Source organism: Amblyomma mixtum, chromosome 7 (genome assembly GCF_055824585.1).
Source record: "Amblyomma mixtum isolate Tamu chromosome 7, ASM5582458v1, whole genome shotgun sequence".
Classification (NCBI taxonomy): Eukaryota; Metazoa; Arthropoda; class Arachnida; order Ixodida; family Ixodidae; genus Amblyomma; species Amblyomma mixtum.
This window is the reverse complement of record NC_143018.1, coordinates 60,804,883-60,832,278: the sequence shown is the minus strand read 5'-3', so window position 1 is coordinate 60,832,278 and position 27,396 is coordinate 60,804,883. Positions and strand designations below refer to the sequence as shown.

Below are 27,396 nucleotides of genomic sequence, written 5' to 3'. Positions count from 1 at the left end.
TTTGGTTCCCTGAATGCTCTTTCTGGCAGAAGTGCCCTCACTTGCATCACAGTTGCACAGGTACTCCAGCGGAAAGTCTTGTTCCTGAAGAAAAGGATGCTGTGCGCACCATAATTAGAACAGGGTGAGCTCACGGGCTAGTTGGTTATTCATAATAATTTTTTCAACAGCGCAAGCTACACAAGGACACAAGACGAGGAAACACACACACGAGCGCTGAACTGCAACTTTGCAGTTCAGTGCTCGTGTGTGTGTTTCCTCGTCTTGTGTCCTTGTGTAGCTTGCGCTGTTGAAAAAATTACCATAATTAGGAGCTACAAGCCCGTGTACTTCATGGGCATACACACAAGCATGTTTTTTGCAGGGGGGGGATCTTGCTGATGTGGGAACAAACTGGTCAGTGCAAGCACTGGCATAATGGTGACAAGAAATGCCATAACAAATGTTGGCATAAGGCACCAGAGCTTCATTAAAATGCATGCACTGCATTTTTGTGGGCTCTTAATTCGCTCCCCTCTAGGAACGCCTCTTCGCAGATGTCGCACTTGAATGGTTTTAGACCTTTGTGCATTCGCAAATGCCTGTTGAGGTCTCCACTTTTTGCAAAGGCCATGGGGCACAGCTGACAGCGGAACGGCTTCTCACCTGTGTGGGTGCGGCGGTGTACAACCAGGCCACTATTGTATGTGAAATCTTTGTAACAAATGTCACACTGGTACGGACGGCTGCGCGCATGGGTACGGCAGTGCTTTTTCAGGCTGTCCTTTAGTGCAAAGCTGCTCCCACAGAAGTGGCACTTGTATGGACGGTCACCGGTGTGGGATCGGAGATGTTCCATTAAGTCGACTTTTTGTGTAAAACTCTCACTGCAGAAGCAACACTGGTGTGGGCGTTCACTAGGGTGGGAGCGGTAGTGAACCAACAATGCAGGTCTTGTTTCGAAGGCCTTCTCGCAGTGCTGGCACTTATGTGGCATCTCACCCCCACCGGCATCACCAGTTGTAGCACGGTGGCATGCAGTGCTTGTTCCACTCTGTAAATTTTGTCCAGGCAGTGCACAATGCTCGTGATGTGTGGCAGCCATGCCTGCATTGAGAAAACCAGAGTAGCTTCAATTACATGTGGCATCCCATGTGTCACAGCTCTTTAGCAGCTACGGTTATTAGCACGAGAACACACAATGCAATTTTATACAACAGCCATGCCGGCATATTAGTGTCTGGCTCATAAGGCCAACCTAAAGAAAATTCAGTTTTGAAACAAAACGTTCCACATCAAGGTGTGCCTACAATTAAGGCCAAAACTTCAACCTCAAAATAAGTGAATTACAAAAATGACCTGACATTGGAACCAAGTTAACGGCCATAGCAGGTGTGACAAGCTTTCACCATAGCCAACTTTATGAAAGGAAACATGCAAGTCTGCCGTGGTCAAGACTGTTTAAAAAAGAAAAAAGTATGAAAGTTTCTGTGAACATACTTCCAATCTCCGCAGAAGCAGGCAGGTATGGCGACTGTCTCACGTCTTGCGGTTGCATAACTGGTGCATGCTCGATATCCACTGAAGGTGGCCAGTCAGGCAACAGTTGAATCTGTTCCTGTTTCACAACTGTTACTTTCATACAAAAGAAACAGAGGAGAAGGAGAGAAAGAAGAGAGACAAAAGTGAACTGTGTGGAACATTAACACACTGCTAATCACTATGATAAGACAGCTCATTCTGTGAAAGCCATAGTGACGCTATGCTGATACAGCTATATTTCTCTTAGCAAATATTTAACTTACAAGAGTACATTTTTTTTAATGCCAGTACTTGCCATATGGCATAAGTTGGTACTTGAGATACACTACAAGTCGTCATGAAGGCAATTCTCATGCAGGAACCCGATCAGGCTCCTACTCATTGTCATTATGTATACAGTGCATGTTGTATTTCACTGTGCCGCTTTAGTTGGGCACAAATTGACAATGAGGTGACTAATTGTCATGAAAAGAGGCCATTCAGTCAGTGGTGTCGACCTGTTTGTCATGATGCCACAGTTAATCCTTGGTTAATCCCGTAGCACCTGCCAGCCCCCTGCAATGTCACGTTGCCAAGTGCAAGGAAGTCAACCATGACATCATGAGAGCCAATCAGCGCCATAGACTGGAGGGCCTCCTATGAGCAGCAGCGCTTTGTTCTAGAGTTGTACCTGAATGTTGTCTCTCTACATGCTGAACACACCTGTCTTATAAAGAACTTATGTACAGCAACACTGCTTGTACTGTATCAACAAGAAACAGCTAGTGCCAGATTTTATGAAGATTGCATATTTACACAGACATTCCTCGAGGCAGCAAATCTGACTTATGTGTTTCCACACCTTAGCAGTACGTCAAACACTGCGTCTCACTTTGAATGATCACATCAGCAATACATGAGCAAGTCACGATTTCACACATTCCAGCTCATTTGGCATCACAGCAGCAACATATCAAATTAAGCAGGCACACTTATAAACAGTTGTGCAAGCGTGCGTAATGTCACAATTTTGAGGTTGATCTCAAAAAGAACACACAGATTTAAGGTCATTCAACATACCTACAGAAGGCAAAAACAGTGAAGCCTAACAGAGATTGTGCGGCAGAGGAGCACTATCATCATCAAGAAAAATACAACTCACACTGTGGTCCACAAAATGATCGAAAAGACCCAAGCACAGTCACACATTCTTACACACTCAGAATGCAGTCCGGGAAGTATTTGTGGATTAAACAAAATGTCAGAAATGAAATCTTTGACACTGTTGGTATTTCACATCTGAGTGATCTTGCGATGCTTTTGGCTTGACACAGTTCCCTGCACCTCACTCTGTGGGCACACAGCAGACATCTGACTACAGGGCACAGTGTGCACAAAAAGAGGTTGCCACAAGTGAGGCTCTGGAGGTATGGGGAAAAGGCTGCACAAGGTGCTTCTGCCGCACAAGCACCAGTGACGAGATTGGCAGGCCGTTCCCACTACCATAGCACAAGGGAGGCCTGGCAGACAGGAGCCGCTCAATAGCGCGCATTGTATCAATGCAGCTGTGTGCTGGCTGTTTGCCACGCATGTGTAATCTAGCACATAATGTCTTGCGTTCTTGTCGGGAGCAGTATATCTACTTGCGTGCCTGACTATTGCCGATGACATACTAACAGAGCCCTTTGTTTTCGAACAAAACCTGATTTTACCCGATTCTTTTACCCCGAACATATTTCTTACAAATCAAGTTAAACACGGTTCCTCCCCTAAAATGAGCCTTGTGGACAATGTTGGTCTTCAGGTTCCCAAATCACAAGACACCGCAAGAAAAATTTGTGGATATCCAGCAGTTGCCTTACTCTAGAGAGGCGCCTTCGGTCAACTGGGGATCTAAACATTCTTTAACCCTCATTTTCACGAAGCAGATGAATTTGAGGACAAGTTCAGAAAGAGATATTTAGAAGCAGAAGGCCAGAACATGGGTATTGATAAAACATCTTATCATAGCCACTGTATTAAACAGTACCCACGTGGGTTAATGACACCCTGATCAAAGGGCCTTGCGCGTTTCAGATGGCTGCTTTGATGTTGAATCTTTTGCACGGTACAAATAAAGAGGGGCCAGCATTGTTCACATGCAGAAAACATAAAACCCAAAAACGAAGCGCCCCAATAAAAGATGCTGAACAGACTACTTTTGATGAAAGACTTGACCGGGGCAGCCTAAACCATTGTATTTATACCACCAGGAGCACCTGCGCATTCTAACAGCAGTGCACTGCTGTGGCCTGACACCGTATGAAGGATGCTCTGTTCCTCGGAGTATGAAGATGTATGATAGCTCTCTGTCACAGATCTTTTTCACCCCCCCCCCCACCCCCCCCCCCCCCCAGAAAATGGTACAGGTGCAACCAACTTCACTGTGAGTGTCTGATGTTACAGCACCATCTATAGCAATTTCCTCACTTCAGACGTTGGTCACTTGTGGCAGTCTTTTTTTCGTGACACTGAAAACTATTTTACATGCCATGGACATCAACCCATTGGGGCTGTGAAGGTTTGCAGGAGCTGATTTGAAAGGTCTTCCCTCAAGTACAGTTTAGTTCGTGACTTGACATCATCCGCTCCAATGCCTGCAAAATAAAAAAGATTTTTAAAAAATGTGCATCAGTAGCAGAAAAATTCCAACGTCGCAAGCAACAGTATAGAGGCGTTTTGTGCGTTAAACACAACATGGAAGCACCACATGAATTTGGAGGGTAATTTAGAGGAGTGTATTGAAAGGCTCAGGATATTCACGGCTGTAAAAGTGAGAGAATATTCTCAGGAAAGGAAATGGTCTCTAGCAATATAACTGAGCAGTAAATTGCACCTAGTGCCTGCTTTTGCGGCTTACCAGCATAAATGGTTAGTATGATATGAATGAACAGGAGACCTGTATTCCACAGTGTGTGCCCCCCGTTATTTCTCATTTCCAGCAGGTGAACAGTGGAGCTCTCAGACCAGACATGACATTTAACAATGCTGACGTTTTACCAGGAGAAAGTTCCCTATACTGTCATCACTTTAAAACACACTAAGCGCGAAAATATAATGGATGGTGAAGAAGTAATGCACAATCCACTGCAGCTTAGTAATGGTAAGCACTAGAGAAACAAAATATAGAAGTAGCTAGAACCATTGCTCCTTCAGCTAACCAATAACTAACTTTTGTTTCCTCTTTCTTTAGGTATGCCGTCATCATCAACGTAGCACTGCACTATGCCAATGTGCACAGTGCCCGCATAGCTCTCTAGCATCATTCACACTAAGCTGTGTCCAGTCTATAGAGACAACACAGTGAATCAAAGATATGTTTTTCATGCCTTTGGAGGCTTCAGTGTGGTGACTACAGAATCCAGGGCAAGCCACATTTATATAGACCGTCACCTGTCATCACAACATATGGTAACGCATCAGTCACTGATAAAGTAATCGAAAATGACAGACCCTTCACCACATGAGAAATGATGCAGCACACAGTTATTACAAAAGAATCTGCATTAACACTAATTGAATGACTAGTGTACAGAAATATTTATGGTCACTGAGTTCCAAGGCTCCCATCAAGTAAGAACATTTGTGATGATTGTCTCCACAGTTGCTCTGAGGACTGTCCACAATGACTGCATGTAGTCCTCACGTGGGATGAAACCTGGCTGTTTCATTTCAATCCCAAGAACAAAGGCAGTCAATGGAATGGAGGCATTCAAGACGTCCGCCTCGAAAGAGACTGCAGCCTGCCGGGCCAAGCAATAAATTGATGGCGACTTTTTTTTTTGAGCCACAGGGGAGTGAGTTTCATAAAATTTCTCAAACATGGAATGACCATTACTAAAGAACGATACTGTTCATCCTGGGACAAGCTGCAGTGTACCATGCGAAGAGGCCAGAGTTACATGGAAGGGACATGAAACTGCATCACGACGACACAAGACTGCATGCTGATCATGAAATTTCAGAACACTAGCCAACTGAGATGTACACTGGTGTGACAACTCCCATAATCCCAACCTAGCGTCATCAAACTGATGGCTGATTTGTATGAGCAACACTTTTGAGACGTGGACACTGAATGCGAAGAAGTGGCATGACGTCCAACCTCGAGAATTTTGAGAATGTACATTCAAGTCATGAACACAAAGATGCATACAGTGCAGTGAATCAGATGGATCATACATTGGGCGACATTTCCAAAGGTCTAAAATTTTATTTCCTTAGTGCTCACAGTTAACGAGCTGCAGTGAATTGTGCGTTACTTTCTGACTGCCTTTTGTAACAGCATGATGGTTCTACGTACCGGACAGTGTTACACTTAAGCATGGAAGGCATTTTCAAACACAAACAGGAAACAAACTGCCTGTAAAGTCATCTCAGACATGCCCATGTAAGTGAACAGGTGACATATAACCAAGAAGTAAAACATAATGCATTGCACTGTACATAAATAGAACTTAAAGGTGCACTAAAGAGGATTTTCAGCTGGCCTTTTTACCACCTGAACTTAATCTACACGCTCCAAGCATTCTTAGAAACATTGGGTTATTGTCCTGTGCTGCCGATTTTCTCATTATATCGAATTAAACGTCCTGGCTCCCACCTTTTTTTCTTTCACTCACCTCCGAAAGTATGAAGAATCAAGCAACGCGTGGAGTGCCTTTCAGTCAGTTGCGTGGCGGCTTGCTGCTCTGCCATCGGCGGTATGGTATATAAACCAAGAGAGTCCATGCGGATTTTTATTTTCATGGGACTAATTCATGGACACCTTAAAAACAAAATAAAAGCAAAACCAAAGCCGCTGCGCTTTTCACTGAAAGGCACTCCACACATTGGTTGAGTCCTCCTACTCTCGGAGGTCAGTTCAAATTAAAGGCAGGAGCCGGGATGTCTAATTCGATTTAATAGGAAAATCGACCATAAAGGACAATAAATCGAAGTTTCTAATATTGCTCAGAGCATGTAGATCGAATTCCTGTGGTAAAAAGACGAGCCAAGAATCCTCTTCAGTGCACCTTTTTGAAACTGCAAAGGCAGTCAGATAACCCCCACTTCTACCTTGTGCCACTGGCGCACCAAACTACTAGTCGCCAAGTGATTACATATAGGAGAAGGAGGAAAAAAGGAACACGAAAAAATTTGAGGGGACACTTCAGCTCTGCCTTGAGGGCATGACGCAATAGTTTAATGGGTTAACACGCACATATGCAGAATTAGTCATTCTCTACTTATCACTTGCAGATCCCTGGGAGTCCTCAAACCATTCCTCGCGCAGTAGTGCAGCGGTTAAGTGATGAGCCACTCACCATCGATGACAGGCGCTGCCACCGCTGGAGTTTGTGCGACTCAGCTAGCTCTTGTCTAGCAACCTCTAGCGACCAGTAATTTATTTAACAACCACCTGCCACGGTGCACAGTTAGCTCGCAATCCGCATCACTTGAGACCACCCAAGTCTAACAGTACCTCTAATTCATTCTCCTCAACACCAACTTATACATTACAGTGAAAGGCATTTGCATGTAGAGTAGAGCCCACATACAATGGCCGCAGCTGTAATGAACGCTCACTTATTACAAACGCAGTTGAGGTGCTGTTATCAAAATATGTTTTGAGCAATAGGACTGCATCTCTCTCTCCACCTTTCGTGCTGCTGCTACAACTAGAGAGTGTGCAGACAGTGCAGCTCATAGGTTCTGTGCGCAGCGCGTCAGCCTACCCACATCATTACACGGGCCCACGAATGATGGATGCAAATGCCAAAAACTCACGTGATGAGACGCATGAGGTTATGTGGCAAAATGTCACCGATGCACAGTTTATCAGATGTCGCTTGGGATAACTTCGTTGCTGAGGAAGGCAACTTCACAAAGATGCCCTATAATGAAGATACTTATACAAGGTACAAGGTTTCCACCACTAGAAATTAATCAGTCAACGAAATCCACATCTACCACTGTTTTGCGTGAACACATCAACTACAATCAGCTAATGATAGGGTCTCCTACAATAGGGCCTCCTAAAATGGCAGACGCACATAACATACTTAAAAAAAAAATAAGCGCCACTTTTGTCAGACTCAGTATTGTTTGGTGCAATATGGGAAGTCCACTTACCACAAACTTTGGATAAGATGAACACCATCCACATGACTATCAGGTTCGTTATAAGAGGGCTCAACTTTACATGCTGTCCACCCAACTTTTGCCTTTCTTAAATTGCCTAGGGGTGCAGCAATATGCACTGTGTTTTGCTAAACAACAACTTTGATCAGGTGCATTTTCATACTTGAGGAAAATAGCCCAAACAACGAGGACGAAAAGAAAGGAAACAACAGGACCAGTGTTCATATTCTGAATGCCAACAAATGTTAACATATAGCTCGAAGAATCGTTTACACGCATACCCCACCAAAAAGAAAAAGTATGCAGTCAGCATGTAGCGATACTTCAATGTTTTCTCTAGTTTCTGTTAACATGAAGAAAAACTGCAAACCACTACCCTATGCACATGTGTATTCCCAACAGTAAGTGATCATTACTTGACTGCATATACTGCTGAACCACTAATCCAGTTACACTTTGCACATTGTGATAGCTGGTAATCAAATCCTTGCTCAAAAGAGAGGGTCTCCATCACTGCGGAACCATGGCCCCAAAAAAATATAGTGCATCACCAGTGCACATCAACAGACCCAGAGGAATGCTATGGGTTTTTACACTTAATTCCTTAACGCTAAGCTAAATAATTAAAGTGTGAGCACAGAGCTGATGGTATAAGAAAACAAGACGGAACTAGTAAAAGCATTGGGTGCTTACTCCACCAAGAGTGACAGGTTAGTGCGGTGAAACCAAACGAGGGCCCAGAATTTGGTCCCCCATTCTAAACCTGCAAACAAGCAGCAGTCTTATTATTAAAAACAAGGAATAAATCATGGGTGGAAGTCATGGACGAGAGATCATAAATAGCCATAAACTACAGAAAATTTCCTAGCAATAAACATTATAAAATATGCAAATGAATGAATCATCACAATGCGGGTGCCTTGGCTGCTGACCCGAAAGACACGGGTTCGATCCGAGCCATGGCAGTCAAGTTTCGATGGACGCAAAATTCTAGAGGCCCGTGTACTGTGCGATGTCAGTGCACGCTAAAAAACCATAGGTGGTCAATATTTCTGGAGCCCTCAACTACAGAATCCCTCATAGCCTGAGCCCCTTTGTCGCTTCAAATGGCTATAAAAAAAAATGCAGGTGTAGTCGCAAAAAATGTACAAGTCCAGGATCCTTGGACGTCAGTTTTAATTGTGCACTTACACCTCCTGTGGAAGTGCACTCTATAGTGTCCGTAGAGCACGGAGCACCATTCATTGGGTTTCGGGCTTAACGTCCCAGAGCGACCGAGGCAATAGACATATTTACCATACTGCGTTACCCTTGCCGAAGTACCGGGAGCCCGCCCACCGCCGGTGAGAGTCGCAGGTGCCGGGTACCTGGCGCCATCTGGCGTCGTCAGTGCGATTTGCGCATGCGCATTGGCTGCACGCGGGCTCCCGGTTCCAGTACCGGTAACGGAAGCACGGTACACGGTATGCTAAAGGTGTCTAATGAGGGAGGCCGTAGTGGAAGGCTCTAGACAATTTCGACGACTCGGGGTTGTTTAAGCGCTGACATCGCACAGTACACGAGCCTCTAGCATTTCGCCTCCATCAAAATGCGACCGCAGCAGCTGATGAAATCGGCCAGCTGATCAAGACAAAGGCAGGGGCCAGAAAGCAGTGAAGAAGCATCCAGCGGTAGCAGTGGCAGCAGACGTTTTCCGCAAGGCGCCGCGTGCCAGTGCTGAGAGGCTCGCAGCGACGTCGCCCGCACGCACCGCCCCCGTCCCGTCGTATTAACGTTACGGGTCTCCGGTTTGCAACCAGCCGCCACCAGCTGCACTACCATACACCACACACAGTTGAACGGGAACCAAGGCAGCAAGCGTAGAATGGCAGAAACGGCACACACGAAACGCCCAGCCACTCAGGTCAAGGCTGGTCAAAGCTGTCTGTGTGGCAGAAGCATCATAGAGAAAGCTTTCTTTCTTTATGGAAGCATCATGGCCTCCGAGATCTTGTTTCTGCGCTCTCAGAGGCCATCCTAGCATGCTGCGAGTTGCGCGTCCGCTCGGTGCGTGCCGCCACGGTCGAAACGATTGCAGCGATCCTCTTATCGGAAAGTAAAAGCAACTGAAGTTAAGCGTGGCCGCTGCGATCTGCTCCGGCGGTATGCCGATCGCAGAGGCCATAGGTTAAGCTTAATAAAAGTAAAATTCCTCGGCCACAGTAGATTGCAAAAACATGCTTATGAACTAAATTATAACCATTTATGAGTATTCAAAAAATAAGGTATTGGAGAAATGATTTGCAAAGATGACACACCGCGTCCGCGAAGCCAGCGCCGCCGCTAGCAGCGCAGCGCGCGCAGCTGCAAACGACAAAAACGACCGCAACGACCGCGCGAGCGAAAGTAGGAGAAATTAAGCTTTATGTGCGCGACGCTGCCGTCGCGGCGTACACACGTGCAGCGCAGAGTGGTGCAGCACATCTGGCAAGAGTAGACAACGACTCTTCTGTGTTCCTGCCCACCACAGTTCACAAAACCGTTAGCCCTTCGTGCCTTTGTTCTGGTCGCCGTTGACCGTTGCGATTTGGAATTCTCGATGGAATACGACGAATTTCACCTGGTGCGCTTTACTGGAGCGGAATTTGCTTTTGTGAGATGCGTTTGATAAGTGCATTTACGCTCACTAAAGCAAAATTAAGGAGCCATGTTGAAGTTTGAGATGGCCCGACGCGGCGTCGCCTTTCTTAAACGTGGGACCGGTGCCTCACTGCTTGGCTTAACCTTGTGTCTCACTGGCTTTAAAGAGCTAATCCCCTCAGATTTTCGTGCCCTCAGAGCCTATTTTGTATATGGTTATTCCAACTTGCGCACCACCTAACGTCGCCAGACGGGAGCAACATTAACGTTCAGTTTAGTTTAGTTTTTGCGGAATTTAGTGCTTGCATATATACATTACGTGCGTGTTTTCTGCAGCCGCGTTGTGAGCGTCGCATCTAAAAAGATCCCGCAGGCCTCACGAAAGCGCGCCGTGAGCTGTATACAGAAAGGCCGTCGGAGTTGCTTTTTAGATGCACGGGCAGCTTTTATTGGCGATATCCGTGCTCAACTCTCCAGTGTGCTTCGTGGAAGCGTTGCTCGAAACCACTGTGTAGCGTAGTGCTGCCCTTACAGCCAACGCTTTCACATGGCACAGCCTGCCGCCAGCATTGTAAATATCCGTCAACCCTCCACCCTGGCTGTCCATGACGCTCACCGAGCGCTCCGCAGTATTCCTATCTCGTGACGTATCTCTTATCACGTGCCTTGCTGTCGTGTCTGCGAAAGCTCCCAGAAACAGTTTCGCGTTTTTCGTCGTGGCTTTTTCGTGATTTCGCGGCGCTTCCGCCGGCTGGGAGAAGGGAAGCCGAGGGCGCTGTGGAATCTTTACGGGAGAGGCAGCGCCTTTTGCGCAGGAACACTTTTTTCTTTTACTTTTTATTTATTTATATATACTGCGGTCTTGAACAATAAGACCATCGCAGGTGGGTACATAATTTGTGTAACACCAAAGGACAAAAAAAGAAAATACAGCAGACAAGGCGTCACCAGCAGCGAAATTACTACATCACACTGTACTGTATCGTTTCACAACCTCAGAATATATATACTGCAGTCATAGAGCCAAGCATATAACAGGTTATAATTAAGTAAATCTCAACAAATTACTCATCAACCGAACATTCAAAATTTCGTCACTTGTTGCAGCAGCGCCTCAAAATGGGACAAATTATTCTCTTCGACTATATGACCAGCAAGGTTGTTCCATTCGGTAATAGTTCTAGGAAAATAGGAATATTTGTAGCAGTTCGTTCTTGTGGATAAAGGTTTTACGGAAAGCGAATGTCTCCCATATATCTTCGTTCGCTCCCCCTTAATTCTTTTCACATACGCACTGCAGAATTAGTTAAAAAAAATTGCACCTGAGCATCAAAACACCTGGTTTCAAGCCTCCTACAGTGTATACTTATTCTTTTTCGATAAGTGCTAGCCCAATTGCACACCCATCAGAGTACCTACCACAGCACCATGGGACTACTAACCCTATGGTAAGTGCACCAAGAAAACATGAGAGTTTATTGCAAAATGCTCTCTCTTCCATCAGCGTAAAAATTTATGGACCAGTAACCTTGATATTTTCGCGATGGATATTGACAGATCTGCAGTAGAGCATAAGTTTTACTTTCATGCAAAAAATTTTCTTGATTCTCCCATTTGCATAACTCATGCATTTCATGAAAATGTATACATTGTTCAGACACAGCTGTGTAAATACTTTAGCGGTTTATTGTTTTTACAACAAAAACTATAGTTATAGGCGCACCTATAGCCACTCTGTTGACAAAGTTTTTAATTTGCTGATAATGCAACATATATAGAGCACTGGTGATGCCAGTTGTGTCACAGGCACGTTTACATTAATGTGACTCGTCTTAAACTTTCTGGCATGTCGGATGAGAGGAATGTGCCAGGACAGCATAGGTATCGCGTTAATCTGCCAGACATGAGTAGATCGATTGGTCAAATGTTTAGGGGAATCCCCCAAGGTGGACAAAATTTGTAATAAGGGAGTAAATTACTCACTGGCATCCACCCAAGCGCAGCCATACGGCTACAAAGGAAAGCTATACAGCTTTCTCAGAAACTTCGTAGTTAAAGAAAAATTCGTCCTGGTCCGAGGTTCGAACCCGGGACCACCGCTTCACCGGAGCAGTCGCTCTACCAACTGAGCTAACCGGGACGGTAAGCTTATGGTAGGGCGAGAGCGAATTGATCAATAACTCGAAGTGGGAACAGTGTTTGGTCAAATGTTTAGGGGAATCCCCCAAGGTGGAGAAAATTTGTAATAAGGGAATAAATTACTCATTGGCATCCACCCAAGCGCAGCCATACGGCTACAAAGGAAAGCTATACAGCTTTCTCAGAAACTTCGTAGTTAAAGAAAAATTCGTCCTGGTCTGGGGTTCGAACCCGGGACCACCGCTTCACCGGAGCAGTCGCTCTACCAACTGAGCTAACCGGGACGGTAAGCTTATGGTAGGGCGAGAGCGAATTGATCAATAACTCGAAGTGGGAACAGTGTTTGGTCAAATGTTTGACCAAACACTGACCAAACATTTGACCAAACACTGTTCCCACTTCGAGTTATTGATCAATTTGCTCTCGCCCTACCATAAGCTTACCGTCCCGGTTAGCTCAGTTGGTAGAGCGACTGCTCTGGTGAAGCAGTGGTCCCGGGTTCGAACCCCGGACCAGGACGAATTTTTCTTTAACTACGAAGTTTCTGAGAAAGCTGTATAGCTTTCCTTTGTAGCCGTATGGCTGCGCTTGGGTGGATGCCAATGAGTAATTTACTCCCTTATTATGAGTAGATCGAGCAGGGCAAGTCGAGTTCAGCAGTGAATGGGAACATCTGAAGCGTAGGCAGTTGAATTGCGGGGAGACATCCCCCGCCACCTGCACTTGATACAACACCCCCCAGCTGCAGCTAACAAAAGCAGCCTAAGATGATAGTGGGTGCGGCTTGCCTGTCCACAGCCTGCATTGGGCATGGCACCACCAGACTTGATGTGGCGCATGTAAATGATGGCGCAGCAGCTGAACGAGATACACGAGGAAATACAATGTGCCGCAATCGCAATTTTGTAAATTTGGCTTATGTAGCCGAGTATTAACTAGTACAGAAACAATTGCTTTGCAAGGGTTGTTACTTTTTTTTCAATGTTTCATGAAATTTTGCATGTTCTTTGATGGAATGCTTTCTTGCCACTTTGAATTTCTGTGGTTGTGACATTGTGGTCCTTTGATGGTAAACTATTCCAACCACTACATGATAAACTTCGCCTGTGAATGCTCATTTCTGCCTGAGTGCATTCATCACTTCAAACAAAAGATGACATGGCATTGCATGGTGGACAATTAGTTGCCCTGTGATTCCACCCTAATAGTAATTTGTGTGGGATCCAGGTTGCTCTATATGAGGCTGACAAAAAGATGTCTCTTTGTTTTCTTTCATATTTTTTCAGCTGAAGCTTGGCCCAGTAGCCTCAGTGGTACCAGACAGGCCAGTGCTGGACATGCAACGGTGACATCTGCATCGGAAACACCAAAAAGAGGAGGGAGGAGATGCACATCTGCATACACCCCTCAAATCCTAAAGCGGATTGGGAAACTGCATTCTTGAAGCGACAAATACAGAAAAGCACTGGACCGGATTAAATTAAGTCATGAGACAAGGCGAGTCACACATCAGGAAGCTCTAAACAAGCTCGAACCGCATTTGCTACAAGGCCTTTTTTCAGATCAGGCTCTACTCTTTTCCAAAATCCAAAAAGCACTGGTCAAAACAAATTGAACAATTCGATCTCAATTTGCTCTTTCACTCCCCAAAATCTTATCGCTTCTTCAGAGAAGTGCTTCATTTGCTGCATATGAGGACATTGAGGCACTGGCTGGCAGACATCCCAATGACACGGGTATCAATCTAGGTTCTATGAATGCAATAGAATCAATAAAGAAAGATTGGCCATTGCAAGACAGAATGTTGTCTTCTAGTGAATGAAATACCTTTGAAAAGTAATTTGATGTATAATAAATTAGAAGATATCGTAATTGGATTCATAGATGATGGAAATACAAGGACTTCTTGTATGGCAAGCACAGCTCTTGTTATGATGGTACCTGGCATATCAAGAACTTGGATTCAGCCAGTAGCCTTTGCACCAACCCACAAACCATCATCACCTCTTGCAATATGCAAGCTGCTATTAGATGTAATTTAGCAGCTTGAAACAAAAGTTCATTTGGTGACAGCAGTCATCTGTGATTGAGAGTCGAACAATGTCAGCCTGTCAAGAATACTCATCCATCCTATCTATGAGCCATATTTGAGCACATCATTTGAACTTCCCAAAAGCAGATTGGCAAAGAAACTAAAGAACAACACATTTGCAGGACGCCCTTTGATGACATGAGTTACATATGCCATACAAGTGTTCAGCAAATCCGTGTCTGTGGCACTCCTCACACTCATCACCATTCAGGGGCTTCCTGTTGATGCCTAATTTACAGCAGAGTTCATGGAAAGGGCACATAAGCTTTTTGAGAGCCTGAACAGTTTAACCGTGAAAAAGCAAGGCAATGTAATGTTTGAGGGCGCGGAACATCATGTCTTCCTTGAGTCGCACATAAATTGGATTGCCCAGTGGCGTTTCGGCTGCCCTCGGTGTGGGCGTTACATAAAATGCACAGCCAATACCGTTGCAGAGTTCAAAAAACAGTGTGCTTCAAAGAGCTTCACCTGTGTTCCTCCCTTCCCCTCAAAACATTATTTCCAAAAGCAGGGCAAATCTCGCCAGTTTTATTGGAGCTAATAAAGCATTGAAATGAATGCCAGGAACCACCAGCATGAAGAGAACAATTCCCGGGAGCAAACGTCACAGGATACACCCATGAATTGCCTCATCCTCCAAATGTTGATAAAATGAAATCTCAAAACACACTCTAAAACTTCTCACTGCATTGCATTATCTTTTCTGCAAATATATCGCCAAACAATTGCAGGAATCTTCATATAAGTGCCAAAATCTCAATGGTTTGACGGGGCAAGTTTTGTAATTTGCTAAGAAGCACTGAAAGTAAATGTGGCAAATCCTGTTCAGTAACGCCAAAAATTCTTCCAAATGAGATTAACATGTTAAACTTAAGTTTAACAATGCTACTTAGAGAACATTATGCAACCTTATCACCTAAGCTACGCTCTTCTTCTTCGGAGAGAGATCAGATATACTGGGGACAAAATTGGCAGTACACAAATTAGCCGTGTGCATCCAAACAAACAGAGATTTGCCAAACTGGAACATAGAGTGGCATGGTGCAGTTTTTATATTTCTACATATAAGCTAGAAACTACTTCTACGGCCTACAATCAAAAACAAGCCATTTTTCTTATGAAACAGTGTTCGAGCACCAACATAGAAAGCACAGTACACAAGCAGAGTTTTCTAGTTCTGGTACAGTTGACGACTGATTTTTCGGACCCTCTAGGGACTGTGAAAATGACCGAAAAATCGAGCTGTCTGGAAAATCAAACTTCACCAAAAAAATTGCGAACTTATTACCTGTTTGCCGAAGGAAGCAGCCAGTTGTATTGCACACACTTTATAAATCTCCTCATGACTATATTTTGCCGCACGACACATGCACGGACGACAGGCGGCGACCGCTTTCACGACTTCAGCCTGGCTGTGCTGCCCTCGGCATGTCGCCGATGAACGCACAGTTTGGGACAAAGCCTAAACAGGAAAGCGAACACTCTGCAGCGGGAACTGCGCTGCGCCTGCAGTACGATGGGCCCGGAACGAAAATACGAAGATGGCAAAACGATCATCATCATCAGCCTGACTATGCCCACTGCAGGGCAAAGGCCTCTCCCATTTCTTTCCAATTAACCCTGTCCTTTGCCAGTTGGGGCACCGTATTCCTGCAAACTTCTTAATCTCTTCCACCCACCTAACTTTCTGCCGCCCCCTGCTACGCTTGCCTTTGTTCGAAATGCCAGTTGTTTACGGTTTTACAACAGAAGAGAGTGGTTGCGGTGCATTTTGCCGCGGTGTTGTTATCAGAGGCACATCCAGCGGAAACAGGCCAGCGAGACAGGTGCCATCGAGCTACCGTGACCGAAAGCACTGCAGTTCGGAGAAGACGCAAAAAACGCTGGTGTGGGGCGGCTTCTGGCGACGGCGTCACCGTGAACAAAGGTGACTAATCCCCTTCGCCGGTGATGCTGAATGCGGCGCTTCTCCCGTACTGCGCATTCCCGTGGACCGGCGGAGGAGACCGGAGTGTCGGCGATGGCAGAGGCGATGGCGGCGCCAACCCATTGCCCGTGTGCCCCCGAGCAGCCCGACAAAGCGGGGGTGGACACGGCTGATTTGTCCCTCCCTCCTGAAGAGTCCACCGGTGCGAGCCGTCAGATCTCGTGTTTCAAAACGGCAGGGTCGCCGCATAGCAGCCAACGACCCTTTGGGCCTGGTCGGCCTGCAGCAAACCAGAGTTCGCGACTGCAGGGCGCCAAAGTTCCTCCTTGCCAGCACGTGTTTCTGCGGTCACATGGGGAGGGCAGAGCCTATGAAGAGGCTAAAGTCCCATTGGACACTCGACCATCTACCGGATTCCCTAGCTAGGTGCCAGGATAATATGAACTGCATTTAAGCCGCAAACTGTTGTTTGTACAGAGCTTCTTTCCTGACTCTTGGTCTCCTCGTTATTGTATAAATATGTAAAATAAACCTTCAATTTTGCTACCTCCCCTGAAAGTTTTTCTCCGTAGTCTGCCCACCTCACCGCTATGCCGTAAAGACCTTGGTCCCGACCACCAAACACATCAACTGGATGGCAGCAGTGTGATGGTCTGCGTGGTGTCGTGGCTCTGGTATGGGTAAGTGCACGTCTTGCTCTTTGAGTTTTGCCAGGTTGTACATCATCAGGATTGGTAAACCTAGGTAATGGAATGTGGCTCCAGAGATTGCCTGGGAATCTTTCTCTGACCACAAAGTGTAGAGACTAGCCGTCGCTTGGGAGCAGACATGGACTGGAAAAAGCTGTGCAAACCGGACCTGGCTCTGATATGCGGGGAATTGGGCATCAATTGTGGGTCGATCCGTAGGAAACCGCTCTTAATTGAGGCCATTGAGGCAAGCTGTGCAGACGTGGAGGAGATAGTCAAATGTTGGGAGGACATTCAGGAGTCGCTAAAGAGACAACGGGAAAAAGTGCGACAGGAGCATGAAAGGGAGATCGACAAAAAACTGCTCGATCAAAAGAAGCGAGAGTGGGATGAAGCAGCTATGGAAGAGCGGAAAAAGGACTGCAAAAGAGAGCTGCGGGAACTCACACGTGAATTTATCCTGATCAAAATGCAAACAACGCGATCTCGGTTAAGTGTTTTCAAAAGAGGCGAGAATTTCAGCACCTTTCTTGAAAAGTTTGAGAGAATTTGTACGGAGGAGCAGCTAGACCGGGGTTATTGGTCAATTATGCTGCTGGCTTTCCTCTCCTGTGAAGTCACCAATGTACTAGTGCGTCTGTCGGGCGAGGATGCGGAAAATTATGCGAAAGCTAGAAGTGCGCTTTTCATGTACTTTGGAATTTCCGCACAAGTCGATCTCAAAAGCCAAGGTGACTGTGGTAAGCTACACCACGAGAGAGTAAGCTACACCAACTTAGGAGCTCCGCTCAGTCGCCGGAAGACACAACTGCTGCTCAGAAGTGCTGGGATAGGGCAGGTTTGGTCCTAGAAAGAAAGGCCACTTCGATAGCAAGGACCGATGATTTCGGTCGAAAAGCTAGCGAAAAGTGTAAATCCACAAGCCATAACGGCTCGGGGGATAGTGTGGGGCTAAGAATAAGGAAAGCTGCAACGCGACTGTTTTGAGCTCAGAGGAGCATGCACTTTCTGGGAAGGAGGCGGATTTCTGCGGTCGAGAGGGCAGTACCCAGAAGAAAAACACTCCAGGTTTCAATGACCAGGGAAAAGCCTGCCTTAGGTCATTTGATGGAGGTCATCACAGGAATTTAGTGAAAGCCGAGTTAATTGCGACCCGAGACCGAACCATGAGTTGCAGCGACCACGCCGAAAACAAAGCCGAGCGACTTGCTTCGTTAGCGAGCATTGGCAATGTGAACAAAGGCAAGGCAGCCGTCTCTAACCCTGAGGCCGAGGCTATTTTGAAACGTGAGGCTGGTGTTCTCTCTCAGGAAGAGAGTAGTGAGCTCACAGGGCGGTGCAGTGAGGGAATCAAGGAGGACATTTTTTCGATGCGGCCAGCGAACAATAGCAGCCAAAAATCGGAGACGACGATTAGCTGTAGAGAGGATGACTGTGAGTTACCTGAGTGCGCCACTGAAACCCCAAGAGAGCTTCTTTTCTGACTCTTGGTCTCCACGCTATTGTGTAAATATATAAAATAAACCTTCAAGTTTGCTACCTTCCCTGAAGGCTTCTCTCCGTAGTCTGCCCGCTTCATCCTCAGGTGGTGAAGTCCTCGGTCCAGATCTGCCAAGCACATCAGTGGGTACGCTGACCTTGCTCTGAAATGCACCACCGTTTCGTCCCATGCTCGCAGTCTCCGTGAGGCCATACGCCTCCCACGCGCTTCGCTGCTACCTCTTTCCGTATTCGGGATGAAAGACTCGGCACAGATGAGTTCCGTGAACTCAGACTACGGTTCAAATTCGTGCAGCCAAAGACATTCAAGAACAGTTCGAATTCGAAACCACGAGGGTGCAATGTGCCGAATCGTGCAGAATTTCAGCATCGCAAGTTAAGAGGCTCCCTTTAAGCTTGAATTTCGTTTTGTTTAATCAATTTTTCGATCTCTCCTGCAGTTTGCATCAATCAGGCTCCACTGTACACATTTTGTGGCGATTCGGGTATTTCAGGCAAGTGCGAACCAGGTCCAAAACTCGAGTGCTCAGTTGCGGTGCATCCGAAATTTCAGGCGCTCTTATACATTGGCTCTATGAGCCACGTCGTGGTGCCGCGAAAAAGTCCGAATAAACAAGCATGTCCGAAAAATCAGCCGTCCGAATTTTCGGTCGTCGACTGTATGTCCACAAACAGCTGTAGTGGCATCACTACATGAAAAAACAAAGCATTAGATAGATAGATAGATAGATCTTTATTTAGACAACAAGGTCTCGGATACAGGGGCAAAAGGCAGATGCACTCTGCCTGACGGGGCCCAAGCACCCGACACAATGCTCAGAACAAGCGGCAAAAGAAGCAGGAGCTTCATACACTCTCATTACAAAAAACAACACATAATTATACAAGGTAAAAGTAGGAGGAAGGTGCATACTTTTGCAATGACATAATTAAAGTAAATATTTACAAGGCACATCACAACAAGAAAAACACGAGAATTGAAAGAGTTGACGGAAAAACAGGGACATCAAGAATTTTAATCATTCGGGCGAGAAAGGAGGTAAGCTTTAGCATTTCTATTGAATGACTTTTGGGAAACAGATTTGTGAATAATTTCTATGGCCTGTGTATGTTTGTTTAGAAGACTGGGAATTAAATATGAAAGCATTTCGGTTCCATAGTTAGTCCTTACGAATGGTACTCTGTAACTGACGTGCCTTAATTGATAAGGCGCGTCACTACTAGAGTTAAATTGAACATATTTAGTGGGATTATGTTTGAAATCGTTAAACACATAAGAAAGCAGTTTGAACTCAAATAATTCATTGACTTTTAGAATAGAATGCTTAGAGAAGTACAAACCTGTATGATCATTGTATGCAAGGTTTTCGACATATCGTATTGCTTTTTTCTGTAATGTTATCAGCCTCGTGAGGTTAGTTTTCGTTGTAGATCCCCAAACAAGTAAACAATAATGAAGATGTGATTGAATTAGGGTATAATATAACTGCCACTTCAGCCATTTCGGAACAAGGTCTCGAAGTTTATATAATACACATAATGACCTTGATATGCTGGCATGAATCTTATTAATATGCAGGGTCCAACTCAAGTGTTCTTCAAAGATTATGCCTAAAAATTTGTAGGAAGAAACACACTCAATTACGCTATTTTTGAATGTAAGATTAATTTCATTGTTATCAGGCTTGTTACGTGCCTTAAATACAATAAGCTTTGTTTTATTAACATTTAACTCTAGTTTATTTATATTCAACCATAAAGACAATTCTTGTAACCATGCATTTGCCTCAGCCTGAATATTACTAAGATGCATGCCAGAAAAAAATACACTGGTATCATCTGCATATAAAATTATTGTGGGAGTTCGAGGGATGGCTATTATATCGTTGATATAAAGAATGAAAAATACTGGACCCAAAATAGACCCTTGCGGGAAACCGTATATTAATTGACCAGGTTGTGATTGATGACCATTCAAACATGTATACTGAACGCGACCGGAAAGATAAGTACGGATCAGATTTAAGGCAACTCCTCGAATGCCATAAAACGGTAGCTTATAAAATAAAATATCATGTTTAACTGAATCAAATGCCTTCCTGAAATCTAAAAAAAGTCCAACTGTAAATTGTTTGTCATCCATATTAGAAAATATTTTTTCCTTTATACTAAGCAATGCCATTTCTGTTGACTTCTTCTCACGAAATCCGAACTGTTCGTTAACAAAAATTTGTCTGTCGTCAAAGAACTTACACAGTCTGATTTTGATCAAATATTCCAGCAGTTTAGAAAACAAAGGGAGTACAGATATAGGTCTGTAGTTGTTTATATTGTCATAAGGGCCACCTTTGTGTAAAACAACCACTCTGGCAATTTTCATACCATCTGGAAAAATACCTTGAACTAACGCGTTGTTACATATATGCTGGAAGGGCAAGCTAATTAGATCGGCAACAGCAATAATAGGCTCGGCATTAATTTCATCTGCGCCTGCCGCAGCGGATTTGTCTAGGCTTCTAAGAAATGTGAATACTTCATGTTCGCTGCAAGGATTCAAGAATATGGAACTACCAATTGGAGAGGCAATATACTGAGCAATTTCATGATTTCTATCCTGCTTCTGAGATGATTTGCCAGAGGATAGGAAATGAGCATTAAACTTGTCTGCCAAAGCAGCGCCACTGTATTCAACACCATTGAATGTTAATGTGCTGGGAATATGGGTTGTCGCCCTTCCCATGAGGTCGCTCAAACAATCCCATATTTTCTTAGGGCAATTGGAGACTGCTGAAAATTTATTCTGATAATACTGTTTCTTAGCTTTTTTAATATCAGAGCCTAACTTATTTCTAAGTTTTTTGTATTCCTTAAGTATGACTGGATCTTTTGATTGGATGAATTTGTCAAAAAGCCTGTCACGGGTTTGAATTCGTCGATATAACTCTCTCGTAACCCACGGCTTTCGAGACTTTTTGTGACTTTTTCCCACTGTCAAAGGAAATGCGGTATCATATTTGCTTTTTACTAACTGAAGAAAGATATTGTATGCTATACTAGGATTTAACTCATTGTAAACTTCGCTCCAGGCAGTGCTTTCCATCATGGATCTAAACCTAGCTAAGTTTTCTTGATTGAAACTGCGATATACTATCTGGGGAGTTGGTACTTGCTTCCTTTTTTTTATCGCCCGTGGAAAAAAACAGAATATAGGCAGATGGTCGCTCAAATCAAATGTAAGCACACCTGATAGCACTCTTGATAACTCATGATTTGTAACACATAAATCTAATAATGAGTCCCTCTCTAAGGTTATTCTTGTTGGTGACTGAATAACATTGGTGCAGAGAAATGCATCAATGGCTTCACAAAAAAGACGTCGCGGGGAGCTGTTTGTCAAAAGATCAATGTTAAAGTCTCCAACCAAAACAACAGGGATATTTACGATACAAGCATATTCAAGAAGATCACGCACAAACTTGATAAATTCGGCACTTTCACTAGATGGGGGCCGATAAATGCAAGCGATCAGTGTTCCATGACATTTTATAGCAACCGGAGATGGGTACGGAGATGTACCAATAAGTGGCCTTATTATCGAAACACGTGCATTCAGGATGTGACACTTTGAAGAATGGTTCGGCCCCCTGTGGTTCCTTGAATACTCTTTCTGGCAGAAGTGGTTGCACTTGCACCACAGTTGCACAGCTATTGCTGCTGAAAACCTTGTTCCCACTGAAAATGATGCTGTGTGTGCCGTAATTTACATCTCAGTGATGCATGCGAAACTTAGTAAGGTCGCTTTTTTTGTGGAGGGAAAGCAACCAAGGAGGAGCTATGACCGCGTATATTTCGCAGCCATACACCCAACTATGTGTTTTGGGGAAGGATTGTGTTGATGTGGGAACACACTGGTCAATGCAAGCACTGGCATAATGGTGACAAGGAGCACAACAACAAGTGTTGGCATAAGCCACCAGAGCTTCATTAAAATAAGTGCATTTCTTTTTTGTGAGCAATCAACTCGCTTCTCTCTCGGAATGCCTCTTCGCAGCTGTTGCACTTGAATGGTTTTGCACCTTGGTGAGTTCGCAAATGTCTCTGCAGGTTTGAACTTTGTATAAAGGCCATGGGGCACAGCTGACAGCGGAACGGCTTCTCACCTGTGTGGGTGCGACGGTGTTTAATCTGACTGCTTCTGGTTGCGAAAGCTTTGTTGCAAATGTCACACTTAAACGGACGGCTGCCCGTGTGGGTGCGGAAGTGCTTTTCCAGGCTCTCATTTAGTGCAAAGCTCTTTCCGCACAAGTGGCACTTGTATGGACGGTCCCCAGTGTGGGTACGGAGATGTACCAATAAGTGGCCTCTTTGTGCAAACCTGTTACTGCAGACGCAACACTGGTGTGGCCTCTCAGCAGGGTGGGAGCGGAAGTGAAGCGACAATTCAGGTTTTGTCATGAAGCCCTTGCTGCAGTAGGTGCACTTGTGCGGCATCTCACCCCCACAGACATCACCAGTTGTCGCACGGTGGCATGTGGGGCTTGTTCCGCTCTGTAAATTTTGTCCAGGCGGTGCACTATGCTCCTGATGTGTGGCGGCCATGCCTGCATTGAGAAAAGGAAAGTAGTTACTTTTACATGTGGGATCCCATGTGACACAGCTCATAAGCAGCTATGGCTATTAGCACAAGAACACACATTGCAATTTTATACAAATGCCACGCCGGCATATTCGCGTCTGGCTCATAAGGCCAATCTAAAGAAAATCTAGTTTTGAAACAAGACGCTCTACATCAAGGTGTGCCTACAGTTAAAGCCAAGATTTCAACCTCAAAATAAGTGAATAACAAAAATGACCTGACATTGGAACCAAGTTAACGGCCATAGCAGGTGTGACAAGCTTGCACCATAGCCAACTTTACGATAGGAAACATGAAAGTCTGCCGTGGTGAAGACTGTTTAAAAAAGAAAAAATTATGAATGTTTCTGTGAGCATACTTGCAATCTCCGCAGAAGCAGGCAGGTATGCCGACTGTCCCACGTCTTGCGGTTGCATAACTGGTGCATGATCGATCTCCACTGAAGGTGGCCGGTCAGGAAGCAGTTGAATCTGTTCCTGTTTCACAACTGTTACTTTCATACATAAGAAACAGAGGAGAAGGAGAGAAAGAAGAGAGACAAAAGTGAGACATGTGGAAAATTGATACACTGCTAATCACTATGATAAGACAGTTCATTTCGTGAAAGCCATAGTGATGCAGTGCTGATACAGCTATATTTCTCTTTGTAAATATCAGAGTATTCTTTTTTTTTTAATGCCTGTACTTGCCGAATGGCATAAGATTGGGACTTGCAATACGCTACAAATAGTAATGGAGGCTATTCTCATTGCAGAACCCGATCGAACTATTACTCGTTGTCAGTATACAGCATGTTTCACCTAGGACTTTACATAAGTTTTATAAACAGGACTTTCGACTTAAAAGAGGCCCTTTTTAGGCACAGCACTGTCAGCGGTGAAATGCATCAGAACACAACCAAGAGGTGCTATGTAGCAGGCTGGTTAACTAATATTGAATAGTTCCTTTTTAGCTGTTACTGTTAAGCTCCTAAAATATTGACAGGTGTGTAGCCCACCATAAGTGATATCCACATAAGTTACTGAAATTTCGAAAACGTGATTACTCTCGGTGCTGTGGCTCAAGAAATTCTGGCTACTTCAAGACTAGTTGCGTCCACTGAAGAAGATGCATATTTTGGTGCAATGTACCCAAAATTTGTTGGGCCACAGCCCCGAGGGTAACTGTGCTTTCAAAATTATAAAAACTTATTTGGATATCACTTACGGTAGGCTACACTCCTTTCAATAAATAAGGAGCCTAACATTAATACTAGTTAAAGTGAACTACTCAGTATTAGTTAACCAGACTGCTTGTTAGCACGCCCTAGCTGCATTCTGATGTACTACACCGCTGCCAATGCTATGCCGAAAAAAAAGCACTTTAACTCAAATTGTGTAAAGTCTTAGGTGAAACACCCTCTATATGTGGTGCATGTCGTATTTTTTTACAGCACTTTAGTCGCATACAGACCAAGAATAAGGCAACTAGTAATGTTCACCAACAGAGGCCCTTCAGTCAGTGGTCTCGACCTGTTTGACTTGATGCCACAGTTAATCCTTGGTTAATCCCCTAGCACCTGCCAGCCCCCTGCAATGTCATGCTACCAAGTGCAAGGAAGTAAACCATGACATCATGAGAGCCAATCAACGCCATAGACTGGAGGGCCTCCTATGAGCAGCAGCGCTTCATTCTAGAGTTGTATCTGAATGTTGTCTCTCTACACTGTGAACACACTTTGTCTTATGAAGAAGTTATATATAGCAACACTTCTTCACTGTATCAACAAGAAGCTGCTAGTGCCATATTTTATGAAGAATGCATATTTACAGAGACATTCCTCGAGGCAGCAATCTGACTTACGTGTTTCCACACCTTAGCAGTACATCATACACTGCGTCTCACTTTGAATGATTACATCAGCAATACACGAGCACATCACGACTCCACACATTTCAGCTCATCTGGCACCACAGCTACAATATAGGGAATTAAGGAGGCACACTTATAAACAGCTGTGCCAGCGTGCATGTCACATTTGTGAGGTTGACCTCAAGAAGAACACACTCATTTAAGGCCATTCAACACACCCACAGAAGGCAAAAACAGTGAAACCAAACAGAGATTGTGCGGCAGAGGAGCACTATCACCATCAAGAAAAATTGAACTCTCACTGTGGTCGATCAAAAAGCCCCATGCACAGTTACATATTTCTGCACAGTCAGACTGCGGTCCGGGATGTATTTACACTGCCCATATTTCATATCTGAGTCATCTTGCTATGCCCTTGGCTTGACACAGCTCGATGCACCTGACTTTGTGAGCAAACAGCAGACATTTGGCCGCTGGGCACAGTGCGCACAAAAAAAAGATTACCACAAGCAAGGCTCCGGAGGTATGGGGAAAAGGTCACACAAGGTGCTCCAGTCACGCGAGCACCAGTGGTGAGATTGGTAGGCCGTCCCCATTACAACGGCACAGGGGAGGCTGGTAGACGGGAGCTGCTCAACAGGAAGCATTGCATCAATGCTGATGTGTGCTGGTTGTTTGCCAACAGTCTGGGGTCTCGCATCCTTGTCGGGAGGAGCGTATATCCAACTGAATGTCAGACCATCGCTGATGGCATGGTAGATGCTGAATTCAACACTCATGAAAGACTTCATGAACACTCATGAATTCAACACTCATCCCCCCCCCCCCCCCCACACTTGAGAAAGTGGTAAAAGCGCAACCAACTTCACTCTCCAATATTGCACAGTTACCTATCGCAATTTCATAGTTCCGGATGTTGGTGACTTGTGGCAATCTTTTTTTGTGCGCACTGCTAAATATTTTACAGGCCATGGACATCAAGCCAGAGGGCTTGCAAAGGATTACAGCAGTTGATTTCAATGGTTTTCCCTCTAGTAGAGTTTAGTGCGTGACTTGACAACATCCGCTTGAATGCCTGAAAAAAAAAAAAGACAAAATATGCATAAGTATTAGAAAAATCCGAAAGCCGTAAGCAATAGTATGTAGATATTTTATGTGTTGATCACAACATGAAAAGCAGCATATGAGATCAGAGAGCAAATTGGATACGTGTATTGAAGGGCTCAGTATATTCAGGCATTTACTAGTAGCAACTATCAAAGTCAGTGAATATGTTCAGGAAAGTAAATGGTCTCTAGCAATATAACTGAGCAGTTAATTGCGCCCAATCTCTGCGTTTGCAGAGATTGCAGCTACATGTTGTATGCAGCCCCTGTGGAACGTAACCTGCTACAATCAAAGCTAGGCTTCTCCATGGACTTTATCAATGAAGGACTCAGGGAAAGGACAAGTCTGCCTGCACTGCTTTTTGCGGACGACACTGCACTCCTGGCAAACACAACACAAGAGCTGCAGGCACTGGTCGCAGTCTGCGCAGATGGCATGGCGCAGCTACAGCCCAACTTCAGTTCCAAAAACTCGACTGTGAAGAGATTCACAGGCTCTGCCATTACCGAACACCGATCGAAGCTGCCTGTGACCTCCAGCTACCGGTCCCTCGGTGTGCAGACTGGGGACGGACCAAACTACACAGATCAGCATGAAATACACATGAGACTGTCCTCAACATGGGCCAGACATATCCTCCGGAGGCATTGCCTCAGGAGATGTAACCAATTCCTCGTGGTACAGGAGCTGTGGAAGATGGTGCATGTACCCGAGCTAAGATTCGCAAATGCTGTGGCATGTTTGAGTGCACGGACGCATGAATGGCTTGAAACGCACGCAACGCACAGTGGGCAGGCTGGCGCCGCTATGCTATGGCAATGTTGCTAGTGAGGCGATCCAGGGGGACCTTGGGTGGTTGACCTTTAAGGCCTGAGAAGCATGCAACAAGGTGGCGTATGAGGGCGGACTCCGCCTGATGCAGCCTTACCGCTGGGCCCAGACGGTTTTCGATTATGTGCGCTGCAGCGGGTATGCACCAAGTGGACGAAGCGTCTGTAACACCTATGCAAACGATACGGCTTTTTTCGTCCACCCTGTGAATGAAGCAAGTGAGCGCATCTGGGCCCAGGCCATCAACAACCAAGTCAGACAGAAAGAGTGCAAGATGTGGTGGCTAAGAATAGAGGCCATGCTTGAGCTGTACAGGAGCTGCACACAGGAGATCCGAGCGGAG

The 27,396-nt window shown here is 45.1% G+C and overlaps 2 protein-coding genes and 1 non-coding gene across 3 annotated transcripts; 1 reads left to right on the top strand and 2 right to left on the bottom strand.

The window, feature by feature from the left end:
* Positions 1-276: 276 nt before the first annotated feature.
* LOC149336238 (uncharacterized) lies at positions 277-3,871 on the bottom strand. Its single transcript, XM_089552772.1, has 2 exons — positions 1,480-3,871; positions 277-1,086 (listed from the first exon to the last, which is right to left on the bottom strand). Exons 1-2 carry the CDS (start codon positions 1,619-1,621, stop codon positions 470-472), a joined length of 759 nt encoding a protein of 252 aa, XP_089408898.1. The 5' UTR covers positions 1,622-3,871; the 3' UTR covers positions 277-469.
* An 8,994-nt stretch (positions 3,872-12,865) lies between these two features.
* On the top strand, positions 12,866-12,939 carry TRNAT-GGU (transfer RNA threonine (anticodon GGU)). Its single transcript has one exon. It is a non-coding gene; the product is annotated as a tRNA-Thr (tRNA).
* Positions 12,940-19,211: 6,272 nt separating this feature from the next.
* On the bottom strand, positions 19,212-24,322 carry LOC149336236 (uncharacterized). Its single transcript, XM_089552773.1, has 2 exons — positions 23,623-24,322; positions 19,212-23,229 (listed from the first exon to the last, which is right to left on the bottom strand). The coding sequence occupies exons 1-2, from the start codon at positions 23,762-23,764 to the stop codon at positions 22,613-22,615; spliced, it is 759 nt and encodes a 252-aa protein (XP_089408899.1). The 5' UTR covers positions 23,765-24,322; the 3' UTR covers positions 19,212-22,612.
* Positions 24,323-27,396: the final 3,074 nt, after the last annotated feature.